This window comes from Asterias rubens, chromosome 15, assembly GCF_902459465.1.
Source record: "Asterias rubens chromosome 15, eAstRub1.3, whole genome shotgun sequence".
Classification (NCBI taxonomy): Eukaryota; Metazoa; Echinodermata; class Asteroidea; order Forcipulatida; family Asteriidae; genus Asterias; species Asterias rubens.
Genome location: NC_047076.1, coordinates 14489886 through 14514366, shown reverse-complemented (window position 1 = coordinate 14514366; position 24481 = coordinate 14489886). Strand labels below are relative to the sequence as shown.

Here is a 24481-nt window from a genome sequence, read left to right as displayed (position 1 = left end):
TTAATTTCAAAGTTTTAGAGCGGCTTCCAGACTTCTTGGTACCGAAAATTAAAAGTAGGCGGCTGTGCTCCGAAACGAACTCAACAAGCCTCCCTAGGGATTTTTGTGCACAGAGAAAATCAAAAGTACAACGGGTCAATTTCACCCAAAATCATTGCCCAATCTTAACAAGTTTAGCACCAATGGATGGACATTTCAAGGGCTTTCCTCTCGTACAAAATTAGGGCTATGTGGATTTTCAAAGCGACGCTAGAGGCCAGGGAGTAGACCCGACACACCCCCTAAATTTGGGACATTTAATGCATGAAATACACGGCATGTGGTGATTATTGGAGAAAACAAATATATGCCTTGAAAAAAAGCCCGGACTTATAAAAACTTTCAGCTATGCTTTTGAATCATTCTGGAACTAAAAACGATAGAGAGACGCAGTTTGTACCTGCGTCATCCTGGCATGTCCCTGAATTTAAATTTCAAAGTTTTAGAGCGGCTTCCAGACTTCTTGGTACCGAAAATTAAAAGTAGGCGGCTGTGCTCCGAAACGAACTCAACAAGCCTCCCTAGGGGATTTTTGTGCACAGAGAAAATCAAAAGTACAACGGGTCAATTTCACCCAAAATCATTGCCCAATCTTAACAAGTTTAGCACCAATGGATGGACAATTTCAAGGGCTTTCCTCTCGTACAAAAATTAGGGCTATGTGGATTTTCAAAGCGACGCTAGAGGCCAGGGAGTAGACCCGACACACCCCCTAAATTTGGGACATTTAATGCATGAAATACACGGCATGTGGTGATTATTGGAGAAAACAAATATATGCCTTGAAAAAAAAGCCCGGACTTATAAAAACTTTCAGCTATGCTTTTGAATCATTCTGGAACTAAAAACGATCGAGAGACGCAGTTTTACCTGCGTCATCCTGGCATGTCCCTGAATTTAAATTTCAAAGTTTTAGAGCGGCTTCCAGACTTCTTGGTACCGAAAATTAAAAGTAGGCGGCTGTGCTCCGAAACGAACTCAACAAGCCTCCCTAGGGGATTTTTGTGCACAGAGAAAATCAAAAGTACAACGGGTCAATTTCACCCAAAATCATTGCCCAATCTTAACAAGTTTAGCACCAATGGATGGACAATTTCAAGGGCTTTCCTCTCGTACAAAAATTAGGGCTATGTGGATTTTCAAAGCGACGCTAGAGGCCAGGGAGTAGACCCGACACACCCCCTAAATTTGGGACATTTAATGCATGAAATACACGGCATGTGGTGATTATTGGAGAAAACAAATATATGCCTTGAAAAAAAAGCCCGGACTTATAAAAACTTTCAGCTATGCTTTTGAATCATTCTGGAACTAAAAACGATAGAGAGACGCAGTTTGTACCTGCGTCATCCTGGCATGTCCCTGAATTTAAATTTCAAAGTTTTAGAGCGGCTTCCAGACTTCTTGGTACCGAAAATTAAAAGTAGGCGGCTGTGCTCCGAAACGAACTCAACAAGCCTCCCTAGGGGATTTTTGTGCACAGAGAAAATCAAAAGTACAACGGGTCAATTTCACCCAAAATCATTGCCCAATCTTAACAAGTTTAGCACCAATGGATGGACAATTTCAAGGGCTTTCCTCTCGTACAAAAATTAGGGCTATGTGGATTTTCAAAGCGACGCTAGAGGCCAGGGAGTAGACCCGACACACCCCCTAAATTTGGGACATTTAATGCATGAAATACACGGCATGTGGTGATTATTGGAGAAAACAAATATATGCCTTGAAAAAAAGCCCGGACTTATAAAACTTTCAGCTATGCTTTTGAATCATTCTGGAACTAAAAACGATAGAGAGACGCAGTTTGTACCTGCGTCATCCTGGCATGTCCCTGAATTTAAATTTCAAAGTTTTAGAGCGGCTTCCAGACTTCTTGGTACCGAAAATTAAAAGTAGGCGGCTGTGCTCCGAAACGAACTCAACAAGCCTCCCTAGGGGATTTTTGTGCACAGAGAAAATCAAAAGTACAACGGGTCAATTTCACCCAAAATCATTGCCCAATCTTAACAAGTTTAGCACCAATGGATGGACAATTTCAAGGGCTTTCCTCTCGTACAAAAATTAGGGCTATGTGGATTTTCAAAGCGACGCTAGAGGCCAGGGAGTAGACCCGACACACCCCCTAAATTTGGGACATTTAATGCATGAAATACACGGCATGTGGTGATTATTGGAGAAAACAAATATATGCCTTGAAAAAAAAGCCCGGACTTATAAAAACTTTCAGCTATGCTTTTGAATCATTCTGGAACTAAAAACGATAGAGAGACGCAGTTTGTACCTGCGTCATCCTGGCATGTCCCTGAATTCAAATTTCAAAGTTTTAGAGCGGCTTCCAGACTTCTTGGTACCGAAAATTAAAAGTAGGCGGCTGTGCTCCGAAACGAACTCAACAAGCCTCCCTAGGGGATTTTTGTGCACAGAGAAAATCAAAAGTACAACGGGTCAATTTCACCCAAAATCATTGCCCAATCTTAACAAGTTTAGCACCAATGGATGGACAATTTCAAGGGCTTTCCTCTCGTACAAAAATTAGGGCTATGTGGATTTTCAAAGCGACGCTAGAGGCCAGGGAGTAGACCCGACACACCCCCTAAATTTGGGACATTTAATGCATGAAATACACGGCATGTGGTGATTATTGGAGAAAACAAATATATGCCTTGAAAAAAAAGCCCGGACTTATAAAAACTTTCAGCTATGCTTTTGAATCATTCTGGAACTAAAAACGATAGAGAGACGCAGTTTGTACCTGCGTCATCCTGGCATGTCCCTGAATTTAAATTTCAAAGTTTTAGAGCGGCTTCCAGACTTCTTGGTACCGAAAATTAAAAGTAGGCGGCTGTGCTCCGAAACGAACTCAACAAGCCTCCCTAGGGGATTTTTGTGCACAGAGAAAATCAAAAGTACAACGGGTCAATTTCACCCAAAATCATTGCCAAATCTTAACAAGTTTAGCACCAATGGATGGACAATTTCAAGGGCTTTCCTCTCGTACAAAAATAGGGCTATGTGGATTTTCAAAGCGACGCTAGAGGCCAGGGAGTAGACCCGACACACCCCCTAAATTTGGGACATTTAATGCATGAAATACACGGCATGTGGTGATTATTGGAGAAAACAAATATATGCCTTGAAAAAAAGCCCGGACTTATAAAAACTTTCAGCTATGCTTTGAATCATTCTGGAACTAAAAACGATAGAGAGACGCAGTTTGTACCTGCGTCATCCTGGCATGTCCCTGAATTTAAATTTCAAAGTTTTAGAGCGGCTTCCAGACTTCTTGGTACCGAAAATTAAAAGTAGGCGGCTGTGCTCCGAAACGAACTCAACAAGCCTCCCTAGGGGATTTTTGTGCACAGAGAAAATCAAAAGTACAACGGGTCAATTTTACCCAAAATCATTGCCCAATCTTAACAAGTTTAGCACCAATGGACGGACAATTCTAAGGGCTTTCCTCTCGTACAAAAATTAGGGCTATGTGGATTTTCAAAGCGACGCTAGAGGCCAGGGAGTAGACCCGACACACCCCCTAAATTTGGGACATTTAATGCATGAAATACACGGCATGTGGTGATTATTGGAGAAAACAAATATATGCCTTGAAAAAAAAGCCCGGACTTATAAAAACTTTCAGCTATGCTTTTGAATCATTCTGGAACTATAAAACGATAGAGAGACGCAGTTTGTACCTGCGTCATCCTGGCATGTCCCTGAATTTAAATTTCAAAGTTTTAGAGCGGCTTCCAGACTTCTTGGTACCGAAAATTAAAAGTAGGCGGCTGTGCTCCGAAACGAACTCAACAAGCCTCCCTACGGGATTTTTGTGCTCAGAGAAAATCAAAAGTACAACGGGTCAATTTCACCCAAAATCATTGCCCAATCTTAACAAGTTTAGCACCAATGGATGGACAATTTCAAGGGCTTTCCTCTCGTACAAAAATAAGGGCTATGTGGATTTTCAAAGCGACGCTAGAGGCCAGGGAGTAGACCCGACACACCCCCTAAATTTGGGACATTTAATGCATGAAATACACGGCATGTGGTGATTATTGGAGAAAACAAATATATGCCTTGAAAAAAAAGCCCGGACTTATAAAAACTTTCAGCTATGCTTTTGAATCATTCTGGAACTAAAAACGATAGGGAGACGCAGTTTGTACCTGCGTCATCCTGGCATGTCCCTGAATTTAAATTTCAAAGTTTTAGAGCGGCTTCCAGACTTCTTGGTACCGAAAATTAAAAGTAGGCGGCTGTGCTCCGAAACGAACTCAACAAGCCTCCCTAGGGGATTTTTGTGCACAGAGAAAATCAAAAGTACAACGGGTCAATTTCACCCAAAATCATTGCCCAATCTTAACAAGTTTAGCACCAATGGATGGACAATTTCAAGGGCTTTCCTCTCGTACAAAAATTAGGGCTATGTGGATTTTCAAAGCGACGCTAGAGGCCAGGGAGTAGACCCGACACACCCCCTAAATTTGGGACATTTAATGCATGAAATACACGGCATGTGGTGATTATTGGAGAAAACAAATATATGCCTTGAGAAAAAAGCCCGGACTTATTAAAACGTTCAGCTATGCTTTTGAATCATTCTGGAACTAAAAACGATAGAGAGCCGCAGTTTGTACTTGCGTCATCCTGGCATGTCCCTGAATTTAAATTTCAAAGTTTTAGAGCGGCTTCCAGACTTCTTGGTACCGAAAATTAAAAGTAGGCGGCTGTGCTCCGAAACGAACTCAACAAGCCTCCCTAGGGGATTTTTGTGCACAGAGAAAATCAAAAGTACAACGGGTCAATTTTACCCAAAATCATTGCCCAATCTTAACAAGTTTAGCACCAATGGATGGACAATTTCAAGGGCTTTCCTCTCGTACGAAAATTAGGGCTATGTGGGTTTTCAAAGCGACGCTAGAGGCCAGGGAGTAGACCCGACACACCCCCTAAATTTGGGACATTTAATGCATGAAATACACGGCATGTGGTGATTATTGGAGAAAACAAATATATGCCTTGAAAAAAAAGCCCGGACTTATAAAAACTTTCAGCTATGCTTTTGAATCATTCTGGAACTATAAAACGATAGGGAGACAAATCTGGAGAGATGCTTTTTTTGTCACGGGAGGTGAACATCGGAAACTGTATACGTTTCTATTTGGGGGTCAAACTTTGGGTCGCCTGCAATTTTCATTTTTGACTAACCAACTTGTAACATTAATGCAATTGATTTTCAAAACTTAAAAAGAAAAAAAATTGAATAATATTTTGTCCGCTAATTTCTGCCCTTGATAATACTTTTTTTTCCGTCATCAACCATTTTTATGGGTTCGTAATTTGAGGATTAGTTGTATACAAAACTGCAATAAAATGTTCGTGGTTTAACGACTGGTCAGCAACGCACATTCCAACTACTCACCGCCAACTCGCCGTCAACTCGCTTGGGGCCTTGGTGCTGTCAACTCGCCGCAACTCCTCCAAAATACATTTAAAATCCATATACTATAAAGTATTAGGTATAGAGAATTTTAAATAGTTCGTATTAAATTGCGGTTGAAATTTAAAGTTTTTTCTTGTGAACAAACTATCTCTAGTAAAACTACAAAGCCGTCAGCCGCCATCTTGCATTTTCAACAGTGCTTTTGTCTTTAAGTTTACCGCAAGGATAAAGACAGGTCACTGCTACTCAGATCCAGTGATTCCATTGGATAAAATGTATCATTGGGTAAGTGCAGTGACTGAAAGTTACCGTAGCTGGGTTTGTTTGGATTGGTCTGAGATCACCTCGGTTGACCAATCAAAACACAGATACGGAAAGCTAAGTTTTGGTCGTCTGCAGCTGCATGTACATTATGTGTCCATGTGGTATTATGTATACAGTACATGTACATGCAGGTGTATAATGTAAACAGTACATGCAGGTGGATTGAACTTGTAGGTAATGTTGGTGTAGAATGTAGGTCAAAGGCGAATACACACGCCGGTTTGGGGGCAAGTCTGTGGGGAGTTGACGGCTCAAGCGAGTAGACGACGATTTGACGTAGTAGGACAGTACAGTATGCGTTGATCACGCGCATCGCGGCCACATTTACATATAGCGCAAATCAAGCCTTGTCAAACCATTTTATGAACTTTAAAACATGGATTTTACCAGCGTATCCTTCATAAGTTTATTGCGACAAGGAACCATTTTTTAAAAACTCATAAACCAATTAGTGTTGTGCTAAATGGACACACTAGTATCACAAAACTTAGAGCAAGGAACAGTTTATTGATACAATGCATAGTGAATACAAATATAATAGCTCTAAACTGGATTGTAAGTCAAGAGTGCATAAAGATTTCACCAACAAGCTTTCAGGACCAGATGTCCCAAATTTTATGCAATTGCTTTTGTATCTCTAAACATCTTGTTGAATGATAGAACTGAAGGCATGATAGAACTGAAGGCATATTGTGGCTCTGGTGAAAATGGTATAATAAAATTAAGTTAACTTACATGTTTGTCTTGCCTTGGATCACTGGTAAAAAGTCACATTAGGTATCCTTAATGCTCCCAGGTTTCTCTTAATATTCCATGGTTAGTTTAAGATTGACAAATCCACTTGGTCTGCCTTGCAGTGAAAACCAATGGGTCCATAGCAACTCATGAAGGCAAGAAGTGGTCAAGATGCATCCACTCTCCTTCAACTTCGCTTCACATCCACACAAAAGGCCACACCTCATTCCAGACATTCTTACTCTTTGTGTTAAATAATGTATTCACAAATTGTGCTGATGCAGATTTCATGACGCAACGTACTAATCAATATGCAAACTCCTACATGAATATTCACACAAACCAAAACTTGTGAGGATACTTTCTATGTACGTACTTGAATATTCATATAATATCCTTTTCTCTTATGTAACTCTACATGACATGGTTTGGACTTTTATACAAGATTGGTATAGCTCCTTTTAAATTCTCTACTTTGGTATTGGATATAAAGGAATGGGGACTGTTAGGGAAAATGTTTTTGCAATCTTTCCATTTAATTAAATCTTTATACAATAAACCATTTACTTGACAGTGATCCTATTTATATTGCTTTTATTTGTCAAATAAGTTTATTGAATATAATATGAGTTTAATATTGATAGGTATTTTTAACTGTGTTTTCTGTTTTTGTTTTTCAGAGGTGTGGATGGACCAAGAGGTAAAAGCAGAATACAACTGTCATTTGTTCCAAGAGCACTGAATCGGAAATCTTCAAAATAGGAAAAAGAAAATTTGTTAATTTGTTAACAAAATGTACTAAAATAACCATCTTTTGTATGGTTCCATAGTAGTATCTGTTTTTTAAAGCCATTATACACTTTCGGTACAGAACAAAAATTAAAAGCTCACAGATTTACTAATAATTTACAGGGTTTACAGAAGGTAATTGTGAAATCTTGAATACTATTCCATGAAATGCTTTACTTTTTGAAAAAACATTTAAACAATATCAATTCTCGATAGCGAGAATTACGGATTTATTTTAAACACATGTCATGACATTGCGAAACAGGGGGAAACAAGGGTGGGTTTTCCCGTTATTTTCTCCCGACTCCGATGACCGATTGAGCCTAAATTTTCACAGGTTTGTTATTTTATATATAACTTGAGGTACACGAAGTGTGGGCCTTGGACAATACTGTTTACCGAAAGTGCCCAATGGCTTTAATGCTTACTGTGTTTATTACCTACAACTTGTGGAAACTAGTACTTAACAAACCAAAGCACAGGAACCTGCCACATTTTGTTTTGGTAACTTCATTTTCATTGCCCAAATTCATAGAGCTGCTTAAGCCAAAGAAAATATTGCTTATGCTAAGCAGCAGTAAACAGCAGTAAGCAGGATACCAGTCACAGATCTTACATAAAATAGTATTTTAGTTGGTAACCCTTTTTCTTGTTAGCATAATTTGATTGTGCTTAAGCATCTCTATGATAGATTCCAGATGAGTTTAAGATTCGACAAACCAATAATGATAACTTCATAGAGCTGCTTAAGCTTAAGACAATATTGCTTCAAACGTTTATGCTAAGCAGCAGTTAACCGCAGTAAACAGGATACAAGTATTTTAGTTTGTTATAAATTGCATATGGTTGGAAAGATGTTTTAAAAGTAGAATACAATGATCCACACAAATTTGCCTCGAAATTGCGTGGTTTTCATTTTACTTTGCGAAGTAACACGGTCAGCTATTTATTTTTTTATTATGGGAGTCAAAATTTGACTCCCACAAATGGCCGACCTTGTTCGTCGACGAGGTAAAGGGAAAACCGTGCAATTTCGACGTGTGTTTGTGTGGATCATTGTATTCTACTTTTAAAACATCTTTCCAACCATATGCATTTTATAACAAACAGTTACAAACGCTTTTCAAAGACCAACTCGACCGATCCAAGGCAACGTGTTCCTTTAAGATTTTTGTTTGACAGAGTAAATAACCGTCTGTCCCTTTAATTGTTTTGCATATGTGAAGATTACTATTCAATGAATTGCAAACTTGTGCTAAGCAGTACTACTTTGCCTGCAAAACGATTGCCAAGTTTGATTGACTACATTACATCAGAGATCATGTTGTATCAGAATAAGCACAGTTTCTTAGATATTTTATTACAAAGTTTATTTTCCCTTAAAAGAGTTGCAAGATGGCACTTTGTGAAATGTTTCCCTTTCAAACATACTTTCATGAGACAAAATGTAATTGAAGATTAATTACAACACCTGGTATAATTTACAAGTTTATTTTGTTATTCTAAAATAATTGCATCATTGTGCATTTCAATACACCCTATCATTGACATGACATATACTTTGTGGTTTATATGACGGCTAACTTGATGGATGCCACAGATAAAAGTTGGAAATAAATCATTAAACAACTGAGAGACAGGGTAATACTTGTTTGAAAATAGTGTTTCAATTGACTTATCACACTAGAAGTGTGTTCCAATATCTTTATGTATAATTTTGAACTGTAATGGACAGTTGCAACATTGAGATGGCATACTTTTGAGATACGATCTTCATGGATGTACATGTTAAACAAAAAGTTGTACTTTAATCCTCAGATAGCCTAGACTTCATGGATTGATTAACATCAAAACTTTCAATACACTGAGATCAAAACTTGTTTATTGTTAAAAGTGTTGTAACAATTTTCATTCTTAGTTTGCGTGTCAGTATTGAGTGACTTGCATGTGTATACCTCGGTTTGTGTGTACATCGTTGCATTTTCTGGAACACCTCATAACAAAATGATGTTTCTTACTGAAATGGTTGCAAGACAGCACTTTGTATACAAAGATCTTGACTCTTTTTGATACAACTTTTCCTAGTGTATTTTAATCAAAACCTCATTGCCAAGAGACATAGTGTGGTTTTATGTTTAGCCGAGTATTTATTTACCAGTATAACTTTTTACCATGCAATTACCATGCAAAGTGTTGAAATTAAACGCAGTGCAAAACATTGCAACTTATATTTCAACCCTGTTTAGATGTGAACATTTACTGGTGTATTGTTTCAACCCTGCAATTTATGATTAAAGTTGACCAAGTCTTCCACAAATCAATTTACAATGTACTTTAAGGTTTTGTCAACTAATTCAATTTGTCAAAGTCCTCCATGATGACAATTGTGAAACATATATTGTACCCAGTAGAGTACTGATTCCAAACTAGAGTTTACCAAGTCCTTCATTGGTGTAAATACACACTTTATCCATCCGACATTTGACTGGGTTCTCCTTGGTAGTCATTATAGGTACAACAATGAGTCAAGTCTATAATGGTTTATAACCGAACTGAATCCATGTTGGCTGCACCATGTGCTTGTATATTATTCAATATGCTCATGTGTGTGTGAATGTTGTCTAACTGTGTACACCACCCCGCTGAAAAAGATGTAGAGCACAGTCAAGAACACTAGCGTGAGTAATATTCCAGTAGGTCCAAAGCCAATAAATAACCAAAGAATCAGCGAGAGCAGTACCAGCTTAGCTAGAGTGTAGTAATTAGCTAGAAAACGAAGACTCAATCTTGGATTGCATGTTTGTTGTTGAGGGGAGGCACGGTATGGGGGCGTTGGAATGGCTGTCTGTCTATGGGTTGGGATTGATGTACGTGCAGTGAAGATCTGCTTAGCTAAAGCTCCACTGAAATCTGCTCGATGATATACCTCAAAGACTTTATCACCAAACTAAATACATGAAAAAACACAAAAGCACATGGTTTTAGTTTGGTTCTCAAATTGAAGTAGACTGTACAATGAAGAAAGTTTGTTCCATAGCAGTTTGAACAACTAACCAAACGGTACAATCTGATTAGATAGATTCATTCCCTCATTACTTTTCACTTTAAAGACAGTGGACACTATTGGTAATTGTCAAAGACTAGTCTTCACAGTTGGTGTATCTCAACATAAGCATAAAATAACAAACCTGTGAAAATTTGAGCTCAATCGGTCGTCGAATTTGTGAGATAATAATGAAAGAAAAAAACACCATTGTCACACGAAGTTGTGTGCTTTCTGATGCTTGATTTCGGGACCTCAAATTCTAAACTTGAGGTCTCAAAATCAAATTCGTGGAAAATTACTTCTTTCTCGAAAACTACGTCACTTCAGAGGGAGCTGTTTCTCACAATATTTTATACCATCAACCTCTCCCCATTACTCATAATCAAGAAAGGTTTTATGATGATAATCATTTTGAGTAATTACCAATAGTGTCCACTGCCTTTAAATCTCTCCGTCACACCCTCCAGAACATTTAAATGAGGATTATAGTTACTGGCACAACATTGCCAATAGGCCTAACCCTAGAACAATAGGTTGGGTGTTGGTTCTAAATCCCCTAGAACAATAGGTTTGGTGTTGGTTCTAAATCCCCTAGAACAATAGGTTGGGTGTTGGTTCTAAATCCCCTAGAACAATAGGTTGGGTGTTGGTTCTAAATCCCCTAGAACAATAGGTTGGGTGTTGGTTCTAAATCCCCTAGAACAATAGGTTGGGTGTTGGTTCTAAATCTTCTAGAACAATAGGTTGGGTGTTGGTTCTAAATCCCCTAGAACAATAGTTTGGGTGTTGGTTCTAAATTCCAATATTAAGACTCGTAAGCATGACCCTTGACTTTAATTGATCCCAGACACCAAGTTAAATGGGTTTCTGCGCGGTCAGGCAGGGTTCTTATATTTAAATTAAGTTTAATTGAACAACATACTTGACAGTACACATTGCTAGCTCATTAGTAGCTCCCGAGATAGTTTAAGGAATGAAATAGATGACCTGATGACTCTGGTATGTCAACGCACCATGCATTGATGGTCAAATTTGCCAACGCTATCCTGTGTAACTGTCTGTTATTATTATTTCGACATTGTTATTTGTTGGTTTCAGTGAATAATAATTTAAATAACAAGTTTTGAAAATCGACCTGTCAGATCAGTCAAATAATCATCAAATCAATCTTACCGTAGTGTTGAAGTTTGACGAGAGTGCATACAGCTTGCGAACAATCAAAGCTTCTGATTGGCTGAAGTTCTGGGTCACCTCGGTATGCGATCTCAAACTTTCGTAGTTTATTCATCATCTATGGATATTAAACAAGTAGGATTTGAAACTTTGCATGGTGGATATAAGATATAGAAGAGTTTGCGGTAACACCATGTAATAACAATTTCTAAATGAATTGGGGTGGTTCTGAAAAGAACCGTGGATTAACTTGACGTTTCGATCAGCATGCTCTGATCGTCTTCTGGAGAATGCTGGACTCTGATGCTGCATGCTGCTTAAGTACTGGGCGGTGATGCACGAAGGCATTCCCACATCACTGACCACCGAGTGAACTGGGAAGCAGCAGAAATCATCGCTCCAATCCAGGCGTGGCACCCTAGACGCATCAGAGAGGCCATCGAGATCCACAAGCATGACACCGTACCCCAAGACATCGGCTTCCACATCAGCGACATCTGGCTCCCCCTCCTCCAGACCAATGGATCTTCTATATCCACGGTCACCCCCTACGCCCCCAACCATTAGACTGCTTTGGGTCTTCTATACCCTCAGTCCCCTAGGCCCCACACCCTCACTATCCCCTGTGCTTGTTCCTACTGACACGTTCAGTGAGCACACACCCCCCACATACCACCCAAGGCTCCACAGCAGGTTTCACTACGCATCATCGAGTTCACTTCCCGCCTCTATTTCACGCCTTCGTGCATCACCGCTGATCCGCCGCCCAGTACTTAAGCAGCATGCAGCATCAGAGTCCAGCATTCTCCAGAAGACGATCAGATTATACTGATCGAAACGTCAAGTTAATCCACGGTTCTTTTCAGAACCACCCCAACTCATTTAGAGATTGTTATTACATGGTGTTACCGGAACTCTTCTATAAGATATTCAACAAATTAGATTCGATGTAAGACCTCACCGAAGTTCAAACCAGAGAAAAAATTGGTCTTAAATACTGTCAAAGTTCAATATGGCATTGAAAGGCTGTTGTGTCCTTGGTTAAATACAAGTACGCCCTCTATTGTTAAGGTTGTTTGGGGTTACGCCATCTTGGATGGTGGAGATGTTTACACGACATGAGGTGAACATTTACCTGCAAAACCACAAATCATTGATTCTCATTACACTGCTTGAAAACTGCACTTTAGTAATGTGTTCAAAAGTTACGGCAAGGAGGCCTTATACTCTGTGTTGTATGAGATTAAAGACACAAATATTTTATTGTTTTTTGTTATGCAATTCGCCAGACACACAAGGCCTGAAGGCCACTTCAAGGTGTGGGCTACAATTATTTGTTCTTCCAGCAGGTGTTGCCACCTATTCTTAGGGCTGAAACAGGGTTACCCCCTTTACAGTCCATACGGATGTTACATAGGCTTAGGTATCCTCAATCAGAAGCCTAGCTGGTAGAGCAAAAAGCACTCCCTCCCCAACTTTATGTAGCAAGTGTCTTGACCGAGATTCAAACCCACACTCTGCTGATCAAACACCAGAGCCCGAATCCGGCGCTCCCAACCGCCAGGCCATAACACGCCACAATGTTAAAGTTACCTGTTTGCAACAAAGCTTCTGTAATGCAGTTTGACATGATGGAACGGCATACAGTATCCAAAACAATTGAATACATTTAAATACCTGAAACACTTTGGAAAGATAATCCTTTGTATATTCCAAGTATCTGCACAACTTGTTGGCATCTACTGGACCAATAGCATCCTGCAGCTGAAGATGACCCTGTGACCTTTGACCTGTAGATGTTGGGTCACTGAAGGTACTTTGTGAAAACCAAGACAAATAGCCCTCTCCATCATTGGTGACTGGTGTGCAACTTAAGTTGGATACTGTGATCTGAGCTTGGTGAACATTCTGTACCAATCTTTCAATCTAGCAAAGTTTTAGAAAAATATTCAATTGAATTGTTGGCATGATTATTTGTGCAAGGTAAACAGGAGAAAACTTAATTTTGAAGGTGCCCTTATTTGAACAAATTAAGAACATATGATTCCACAGCAAGTATGATAACAAGCTTGGTTTTCATAAAGGAATAACCCTGAAAGATACAACGATGTGTGTTTATTGGGTCTCATTGCTCGAAAGGATTGTCTTTTTGAGACGGGTGTCTTCGTGTTGACTGGTGCAGATCACTGACCTTCGTTACACAAGAAACAACGATTAAGCCATGCAAGGCACCCAGGGACAAACCATGTTAAGATCAACTTTTTGTAAAACTTTTGGTGAACATGAGCATACATGGTTTCTTAATGAACAAAGAAAACCCTTGTTTTTGGTTCAACAAATCTGAATAAAAGAAACACAGCATTTCTATATTCAGCCTATTATACATGATGAGCCACAAGGAAAACTGACTAGGTAAAAATGTAGTTATAAATCAATTTTTGTTTGAGTATAAGAAACATGAACTCATTGAACCCTAAAACTTACCAGAGCTTTGACATCATTGCTGAACAGTAGTGTATACATGAATCCAGGGGTCTCAAGCTCAGCTACTTGGGAGCCCAAGTCAGGTACAGATGGATTAGGCTTAGGGGTCAGGAAACTACTTCCATATGAAGCAGAGTGGCCATGATGTGGTGAACCATAATCCTCATAAAGACTTCTCTTGGCTAGTAAGAGGAATATAATAGGATATGAAATATATGAATGAGATGGCCAGGAAGATGATAATACATATCAATAAACAAATTGCACTGGAATCACAAGGGCTTGATTAACAGTTAAAGGCACTGGATATTTATGGTAATTTGCTCAAAATAATTGTTAGCTATCTTACTTGTTAGCGCTCAATGGAAGGATGTTGACAGTTTAAAACATTGTTGGAAACGGCTACCTCTGAAGTAGCGACGTTTTGAGAAAGAAGTTATTTCTCACACACAAAATTGAATTTGATTTTGTACACCTCAGCTAAGGTCTCGAAATCAAGAATCTGAAAGCACAAAGTTTGTGCGACAAGAGTGTTTTTTCCTAATCCTTAGCACCATGTATTGGTTTAAATGGTGCTACGGCGCATTCAGCAATCACAGCCACGAACACTAGGGCGAACCCCTTCTCTTTTCAATAAGTGCACTGGGTTCTTTTTCAACTGTATCACTAACTATGTAGGTCTCTCACAAAGTACTTCAATGTCCAATCAATGCCTTAGTCTCTTACCATCTTTCTTCTTGTATTGGTTTGTCCTTCTGAGTTTCTCTCATGTTACCTCTTGGAGATCTTTCTGTTTCTACAGATTGATCTACATAGCGCCATGGCTGGATATAACTCAACTGTAAATGTTGAACATTTGCTCGTCTGCTCCAATGGTGTTTTAAGCCCAAACTTAATCAAGTGAATAAGCTATAATTCTGAAAAATTTCACAGCATAATTATTATGTTCCATATGTAGCATATTCTGATTTAACCAGAGCTCTCCCAATGCTTGTAGAAGTATCTCACTACGCCATGTTTCTCGACTACCTGACTCCATCTGTGATGATTGGTTGAGATTGAGTAAAGGTTGATGATGTTTACTACCAGTGACCTCACTACGGAATAGTTGGTTGTGCTGTAACTCACTGGAGTACCTGCATTCAAACAAATCACTCTTAACCTGAAACTGTTGTTATCATGTTTTCATAATTTGAAACAGAGAAATATTTTCAACATTTTAATTGAATTTGTGTACAGAAGTCTCTTGTGTTAAGATCAAGTTTTTTATATTCTATCGATCAACGTTATATCATTGCCGTACCCGCTGCCCAAACATAGTTTTCGAACTGCCTCTAGCTACCAGGCAATCTTGGTAGTCTAGTTGGTAAGACACTGCTCTAGAATTGCAAGGGTCGTGGGTTCGAATCCCAACAGAGTAAAATACCTGTGATATTTTTCACAAGACTCCGGTAAGCATTGAGTATACAGTATACAATAAGGAAAAGTTTGTTACCAATATTTTCTTTTCTGTTTGATGATTATCAAGGGCTTCTTGATCTTGCGTATAAAACAATGCACTAAAAGTTTCCCTAAAAAATTGAAACTCAAAACACAACCAAATGTCACACTAAGTCACTATACAACAAAAACAAAAGTATTGAAAGCAAAGATGCACATGCAGTCACAGCTTCCCATCACATTAATAAATGTTGCATTTTTTTATTAGTGATATCATGCAAGAGCCATGCATACCGTCATGTCACAAGTAAATAACAGTTTGAAATTGATGTCACAATGCCTCCACAATTTGTATCAGTATTTGGCTTAACATGCTTAAGCTTATAAGCTTAATACATGTATCAGCTATATTTTGCTCACTTAGTTGAATTGTTTACAATGTAGTTGTATCAACTATTAATATTAAATCAGTTAAAGGCACTAGACACCTTTGGTAATTGTCAAAGACCAGTCTTCTCACTTAGTGTATCTCAATATATGTATAAAATAACAAACCTGTGCAAATTTGAACTCAATTGGTCGTCGATGTTGCATGCTAATAATGAAAGGAAAAACACCCTTGTCGCACAAGTTGTGTGCTTTAAGATGCTTGATTTTGATACCTCACACAGCGCGCCATTTTGTGGAGTCAAGTTTTTGACTCCATAAAATGGCCGACCGTGTTGATTCGCACAAATTTGTGTAAAAGGAAAACCACGCAATTTCGAAGCATGTTTACGTGGATCATTCTACTTTTAAAATATCTTTCTAACAATATCGAATTAGTAACAAATGGTTTCAAACGATTTTTATGGACCAACTCAATTGATCCAAGGCATCGTGTCCGTTTAAGCTGTCACTAATGATTGGAAGACTTCTAGTACTACAATAAATATCTTCTCTTAAAGACTTAGTGTACACCAGTCACAATGCTTGGGACATGACAGCTAGCGTTTTCCACAACAAATAAATATAATTTCAGTGTTCACACATTACATTTTAATATCAAATTATCTAATTATCTAAATTAAAAAACTAAAATATGACTGACCTTGCTTGATAATTTATGAATAAAGTCTGCAATATCTTCACATCTATGTCTCAGTGGTTTATTAAATGTATCTAATACTCCACTCTGTGAAAATAAAATAATTTTATCTGGTTAAGAAAATTATAAAGTGGCACAGTGTTTTACCTGAAGGATATCTGCTTTGAGGTTGAAGGTTCACTTTTGAACTTTTTAAAAAAGTATTAACTTTCTCTGAAAAAAAAACACCTCTCAATACAAACTGAAGGTTTTTCCTAAAAAAGCACCATTCTTTGGCCGATACTGTGATAGAAGCCTCAATAACCAGTGTATCGAAATATTCAACCATTTTACTTTTCGCACTCACAAAGATTTATAAATTATAACCAAATTCACTCAATAAGATAAGGAGCTTTCTTCTGATTTGCCAAACAACTTAAACAAAGAAAAAGTTCCAAAAGTTCCAAAAGTTCCACATGGCTCCACCACTTTTTTATTTGATATGAATAATATAGTATCTAATTTACCTCAATGAGTTTCCATTCTTGTAAAAATAATAGAAAAAGAGGTGGCGCTATACGAAAAGTTATCCAAAACAAGAAACAACAGCAAATGTTGCAAGTTTTTATATTGTTTGTATCCATCAAGACCAAGTTGAATTATTTTAAACTTTAATAAAGGATTAGCCCGGCTGAATCTGATTCTTTCATATAATTTTTTTTTTATTTCAACACCAAACCAAACCAAAGCCAAACAAATCTATTCTGTCCAATGCCAATTAATTGAATGTTGTTGTTCTGTTGGTGGCCTCCACAGCACTCGGTCAGCGGTCAGCAGGGCCCAATTTCTTAGCGCTGCTAAGCACAAAAATTTGCTAAGCATGAAATTTCTTCCTTAATAAAAACAGGATTCCCAAACAAATTTCCATTTGTTGCATTAGTATAATTGCTTGTTACTGGTATATTTAGCTGTTGTTTGCTTATCCTGAAAATTACGTGGAAATTTTGATGGTAATCTTGTTTTTATCAAGAAAGACATTTCATGATTAGCAAATTTTTATGCTTAGCAGCTCTATAAAATTGGGCCCAGAACAGCACAGTGCCACGCCCACACACAGAGCTACATTGTGTTTGTATAGTTATAGTATACTCGTCACAAACAAAGCAAAGACAATAATGGTGCAAATGCTTTTGTTGAGGCCCAGAAAGGTCAAAGGTCAATAAACAACTTTATGCATATTGCAACAAGTTCCACTTTTCATTTCAAGAGTCATGAGAAGACAAGGAAATCGCATGTAGCCTAGTTTTGAGCATAGTGTGGCTGCGCTGTTGAATCGTTGAGGAAGAAAATGACTAATATATCCTGGTGTCATGTGTTTTCAGTAGGATAACAGGAAAATTGTTCACAATCAAAAACTTCTTTTTTTTTTCTTCTTCAAATCATCTATCCAATTTTTTAACAATAACACTTACACTTCATGGTGTGTTGAAATTTTTTAAGTTTTGGTTTTACCTTGCGAGAGACAGTCCCCCATTAACAGTGCTTATGCATGCAGGACATTGGAGCAACGTCACGTTTTCACACCTTATTGAATATTCAGAAGCTAGTATGGCGTGCAAAATAAATCAAAAATATGTTTCAATTACTACTTAACAAATTTAATTACATTTTTGTCCTGAGGCATTATGGCTACTATATAAGAATCCAGAGATATCATAAGGCATGAAAGTTTCATGCCTTATGATATCTCTGGATTCTAATAAAGTAGCCAAAATATTAGAATCCAGAGATATCATAAATAACTTAAGTAAGGCATGAAAGTTTCATGCCTTATGATATCTCTGACTCTGGATTCTTATAAAGTAGCAAAAATATTAGAATCCAGAGATATAATTAGGCATGAAAGTTTCATGCCCTATGATATCTCTGGATTCTAATAAAGGACTTTGGTTGAATGATGTTTCTTTGACTCATTTGAATGTTATGTTGGCATAATATTAATAATAATGCACTACTGTACTGGCACTAGTGATTAGTACCAAAAATCAATCATTTTATAAATGTTTGAGCATAACCAACGACAGGAAATTTTACTCTCAGCATGATTAAGCCTGATGAAAATACAGACAGTGAGTAAACTGCATAGCTTCTGTCACCGGTGCAGCTTGCGGGAATCAAAGTTGGGGACCGAAAACATATGAGGGTCGATTCCGATAACGTATGACGCTACGATAGAGTTTAGAGGTGTAGACCAAACCAAAAAGAACGCATTTAAAAGTAGCTTCTCTTGGGCGGACGGCGGAATGAATAGCTTGACTTGTGTGCTTCAGTTGCTTCATAAATAATACTTTACACAGATATTTACAGTCAAAATTGTCAACTTACTCATTTTGTACTTCCCGCGATGTTCACCATCTTGGATTGATCATGCAATACTAAACAAAACTAGTCTACAGAGGGCGCTAGCCAGTAATTAACAGGGCCCTATTAATTCTGGGACCAATAGCTATTTCGGGGGGTTTATCAGAAAAAGATGTACAGCTTGTGAGTGGTATCCAGCTTATTTCTGCTAAGCATACAATTCTACGAAATAATGGGCCCTGGATACCAAGCCACCTAGGCCCCAGGGGGGGGGGGGGGGGGGGAGAGGGGAGGGGAGGGGAGGGGAGGGGAGGGGAGGGGAGGGGGAGGAGCAAACTCGGAAAAATGTTCAGGTCCTTGCTTGGGAGAATAGAGATCCTTTTTGACCATTAATATTGCCTTGCCAGGAAAAGCCCTGGAGTAATAATGTTATAGTATTTATAATGTTAACAAGTTGACAATTTTGGTAACGCTTCTCAGGTTGTGTATTATTCAGCTTCCTGTGTGGTAGAAAGTTTTTGTTATTGCGGTAGATGCATGGTTCTACGAAGATATTAGTAGTTTTCAGCCAAACATAGTTTTCGGCAAGAGTCGGCCCATACCAAGGGGATCACAACCGTCCTCAAAGCCGACGCAAAGGCAGATGAGACCAAATAATATCATTACCCTCGCAGAACCATCCGTCATCTAAACTGACAACCCCATTAAGATTCGCTGCAGAGTTTTGGCGACATAAATCTCAAAAGAAGCATAACGCGTTAACACTTCTCAGACTGTGACGTCTTCCTCCTGACTTCGCTAAATTTGACTTACTATAGAGAGAATTGCTATGTCAAATGCTTTGGGGCAAGCTAAGCTTGCCCGAAATCATGTGATATATTAACTGACTCTTTAGTCGTTTACCGTTTAGAAGCAGCTAGTGGGCAACTTGACCAGGAGAAACGTTGTTGTGCTATTTGGGCTTTGTTGGGTCGCCAGACAGCCTCTTGATGGTGGACCAGGCTTTCTTGCTGTTATGGGTCATGTTGACATTACTGATGAGATCTTCTCACGTTTTACGGCGAGAGCTTATCGCGGGAGCTTATCGCGATAATGCATTTAATACTCAATGTAAAAATATACCTTTCACATACACAAAGACATCATACGGATCAATTCAGTCATTTATTTCCTTTGCTTCAAGATATATAAGTACAGTTTTTTTCAAACTTATTTTTCAACCAAAGAACTTAACTTTGGCTTTCTAGTTCTAAAGACAGCAAAAAAAGTAACTAAGCTGTTGTAAAAGCACCTATAGTTTTAAATTTGTAACTCATAATCTAAAAATGAAAATACCAGGATACAGCAAATTTTATTACGGGGATTTTGACACCTTGTGTGTTACAATCGGTCAAAGTATTGCTGTCGCGGATAGTGCTTGCAGGTGAAAAGTGCCGATTTCCAATGTTGCAGTAACTCCTATTGACATGATTGATCTCTCTGATTCAGCGTGAAGCTAATAGTGGAAATTTTGAAAAGCTGTTCTTGTCAATAGGAGTTACTGCAACAATGGAAATCAGCACTTTTCACTTGTAAGCACTTACCGCGACAACAATACTCGACTGATTGTAACACACAAGGTGTCAAAATCATCGTAATTAAATTGTCCGTCTCCTGGTATTTTCATTTTTAGAATATGAGTAACAACATTTAAAATATAGGTGCTTTTACAACAGCCGAGTTACTTTTTTTGCTGTCTTTACAACTACCATACTTTCAAACTAATTGGACAAAATAGGACTTTTGTCTTTTATGGCATTTAAAAATTTAACTTGAAATTAAAATGCTTTGTAGCACAATAAAATTCTTGCTATAATTGTTACAAAGAAAGGATTTATTAAAACAGCAATGTCACAATATCAACCACTGATGCACATGTTTATCAATGTATAAACAAAGCAACTGAAATGTTATTTTTTTATTAACAAAATCACTTAACACACACACACACTCAAAGCCTTTTATAATGATCCTTATATGTCAAATCATTCATGGTTCATTCTTGAAATGAAATTCATTGCCTTCTTTTGTGAATCTGTCCAGAAAGATGAAGAATTTCCTTCATTTAACATGTTTAACAACTATTTATAGGACTTTAGACTACTTGTTATGTCACAGTCAATTGGGTCATTCACACTATATAATATACAAAGTCATTCCAGCCCATCAGCATTGTAAAGGCTGAGTCACACTGCAGCGATAACGAAAAACGAAAACGATCACGACCTAAAGAGTTTAATTGCTCCACGTACTCATACAACCAATAGAATGCGTTCTCTTTGCGCCGTGATCGTTATCGTTTTCCTTAATGCTGTAGTTGACTCCGCCTTCACTCTGGGTTAACTTTGTTGGGTAGATGTAGGTGGATAGGTTTTACCAACATAACAATTTAACACATTACATTTTGAAAAGACTGTGTTTAAAGTACACCTATATGTACCTTTCATGTATCAATTCACTAAATCATCAATCATATCTTTCATATCAGTCATATCTTTTCAACAAATTTGTAAATGAACGTTTGATTCTCTTCTTAACTTTTGCCAAATCCTCAAGATATACAACTATCTTGAGAATTCCAAATACTGAAATCAACATTCAGAAGATACAATTGACGCGTCAAATTAAAAGAGAATTCTCAACAAAATCCGACTATTAAAGCCAGTTCAAACTCTGAATCCAGTTAAACCAACAGGGCCCAATTTCATAGAGCTGCTAAGCACAAAAATTTGCTTAGCATGATATTTCTTCCTTGATAAAAACAGGTTTACCAACCAAATTTCCATGTGTTTTTCAGGATAAGCAAACAAAAGCTGAATACCAGTAACAAGCACTGTGTAACAAATGGAAATTTGGCTGGTAATCCTGTTTTTATCTGGGAAGAAATTTCAAGCTTAGCAAAATGTTGTCTTAGCAGCTCTATGAAATTGGGCCCAGGTGTTGATGATGCCCTGATTGCTCTTCTTACATTTAAGGGTCATTCCATTTCACGTCTGTTTGGTCTTATCATACATTCATATCTTTACAAGTAAACTTAGCAATTGGTCTTGTTCCTGTAAACGATCTCTCGTATGACAATCATACTAAGTTGCCCTTTAATGTAAGGGACATTTTCCATTGTTCTCACATAACAACAATGTTTATCAGTCCATTTCCTACTCCTTTTTTTTCTCAGATATTAAAACAATTAAAACTGCATTGTACACATCACTCAAAATTTCTTCTAAAAAATAAAAACAAATAAAACCAAATTTTGTACAGTTGGTCCAGTGCAATAATAATAAGAAGAAAACGGATCAATAATTGATTTCTTTGGTATTAAAGTTTTGTTTGTTTGTGGTGGAAAGGCTTTGCCCAGAGCATGCATAAATTAAAGAACACATGTTGCCTTAAATTTCATTATGTACATTATAGAAAGGTTTGCAGTAACACCATGTAATGACTATCTCTAATGAGTTGGGGTGGTTCTGAAAAGAACTGTTGGTTTTCAACTGGACGTTTCGATCAGTATGCTCTGATCGTCTTCTGGAGAAAAGCAATTATGTACATTGTTGTATAACTTGTATGTTGAGTGATGTAGCACAATGATAGAAAGTATCTGGCCCCTATTTCATGGCTCTGCTTACCGCAAAAATATGCGCTGATGACAATCACGATTCCCCGCTTACATGCTAGCGCAAACTTCTGCGCTAGACCTGTAAGTGTAGAATGCCTACATGTATGTAATGTGGAGTATGCATGGGCAGAAGCCAAAATTCGCTGCGAACTTGTGAAATACGCTTGCTGTAAGCACATAATTCCTTGCTTCCTTAAGTGCTGATTCTGTGCATACGTAAAGCAGAGCCATGAAATTGGGCCCTGTTCTATACTTTATTTCTAATCAGTTGGTTGTGTCAAAAACAAATCAAGATAATGCAACAGTACAGATTATTAAGCGCCATTCAGAAAAGCAGCCTAAAATAAATCATGGACACTGAAATACAAGGGTTTCTCAGTTTCAGTTAACTTGGAACTAGATTATATAGTTGAATAAAAAAAGCACAAAATGATATATACATTGAATACAATGATGGTTGTGTTTTTGGGGAAAATTCATTCAAACCATCTATACTATCAAATAAAAATAACAAACATCTTTTAATACAGCAGTAACAAACATCAAGTTAGATTGGGGACACTGTGCCTTACTGTAGGTCGAGTAACCCATGATGGGTCAAAGTTCATTGTACAAGCTGAGAGGGATAACCCATGATGGGTTAAGTTCATTGTACAAGCTGAGAGGGATAACCCATGATGGGTTAAGTTCATTGTACAAGCTGAAGCTGACAGGGGTATCCCATGATGCATCACGTTCACTGTACAAGCTCATGTAACCATCAGTGGTAACCCATGATAGGTCAAAGTTCACTGTACCAGATGGGTCAAGAAGCAGACAGGGGTATCCAATTGGTCAAAGTTCACTGTGCAAGCTGATGTAACCATCATGAGTAACCGATGATGGGTTATTTTCAATGATACCATTAGGAGTATTATGTAGTCAACTCAATTTCATGCACAAACAATGGAGGCTTCAACGACATTTGAAGTAGCTTGTGTCCTAAACCACCCAATAACACTGTCCAAACAAAAATCACAAACACACAAACCCCCTAAAAATGTCTAGCACTAATAAGTGTTATAAGTACACACAGACAAGCAGAAATCTGTACACACAGTCCTATTGGATTGTGTTATAAGGTGTAGACTATCTCACAACAATTCTCTCATCCTAAAATGCCTTGCTCAATGTACATGTACACATTGTACAATGAAGTCTGTTCTTGTTCTTGTGCTACCAACAACACCAATGAGAAACACTAAGAAAAAGCAGACTTACATGTAACTGCAGGAATTGACTGATCTTGAATGTACACATTATTACCAAATACGTGATCCCATGTCTATTGCAACCAAGAATTTTTTTGCTTTGCCTTTAATCAACAAGAAACCCGGGCCACTTTACTTGAATAGCATGAATTCAAACTTGAATCCTACAAATCAGTGGTTTTAGTCCTGAGATGAGAGTTATGACTTTTGGTCTGACAAATAATTGCCCAGACAAACCTTCAGCTCAACAGACAAACCTTCAGCTCAACTGTGAATGTGTTATCAAAATACACAGCTTCAAATGCCACAAAAGGATGTAACTCAACTTGAGTTGCATCCAATTAAGTGCATTTTTGGCTGTAAAACTTACACATAAAACAACACAGAGAGAGAAATGATGAGAATGAAATGAAATGACCAAGTCATTCCAAGTTATTATTGAGAGGATTCTACATGTACCTAGCTAGCACTGTTTGGATGTATTATCTACCATTGAACCAAAGGCCTCAAATCCAGTCATTTCAGCATTGGCCAGTAACACAACAATCCAGGCGACCAAAGGATTTTCCAAACATTATTTTTGAGATTTACTTCAATTTAGGCTTTTTAAAGACACTGGACACTATTGGTAATTGTAAAAGACTACTCTTCTCACTCTGTGTATCTCAACATACATGTA

The 24481-nt window shown here is 37.9% G+C and overlaps 1 protein-coding gene across 2 annotated transcripts; it reads right to left on the bottom strand.

Annotated features, from left to right (window-relative positions):
• Positions 1-8422: 8422 nt before the first annotated feature.
• On the bottom strand, positions 8423-18956 carry LOC117300345 (sphingomyelin phosphodiesterase 4-like). Of its 2 annotated transcripts, none has more exons than XR_004520163.1 (7): positions 18922-18956; positions 16561-16644; positions 14757-15166; positions 14031-14212; positions 13224-13472; positions 11547-11664; positions 8423-10274 (listed from the first exon to the last, which is right to left on the bottom strand). XR_004520163.1 is itself a non-coding variant. In XM_033784108.1 (7 exons), exons 3-7 carry the CDS (start codon positions 15067-15069, stop codon positions 10267-10269), a joined length of 567 nt encoding a protein of 188 aa, XP_033639999.1. In that variant the 5' UTR covers positions 15070-15166; positions 16561-16644; positions 18922-18956; the 3' UTR covers positions 8423-10266. The 2 variants fall into 2 exon arrangements, 1 of the variants encoding a protein (XP_033639999.1); XM_033784108.1 differs by having other exon boundaries at positions 15060-15166.
• Between the last annotated feature and the right edge of the window lie 5525 nt (positions 18957-24481).

Excerpts from the sequence above, each read along its gene's own strand:
- LOC117300345 (XM_033784108.1), bottom strand. Across the intron at positions 13,473-14,030 it reads GCAATGATGTCAAAGCTCTG|ATTGAAAGATTGGTACAGAA; the intron begins GTAAGTTTTAGG and ends AAACTTTGCTAG. Across the intron at positions 11,665-13,223 it reads ATCTTTCCAAAGTGTTTCAG|ATGATGAATAAACTACGAAA; the intron begins GTATTTAAATGT and ends TAATATCCATAG.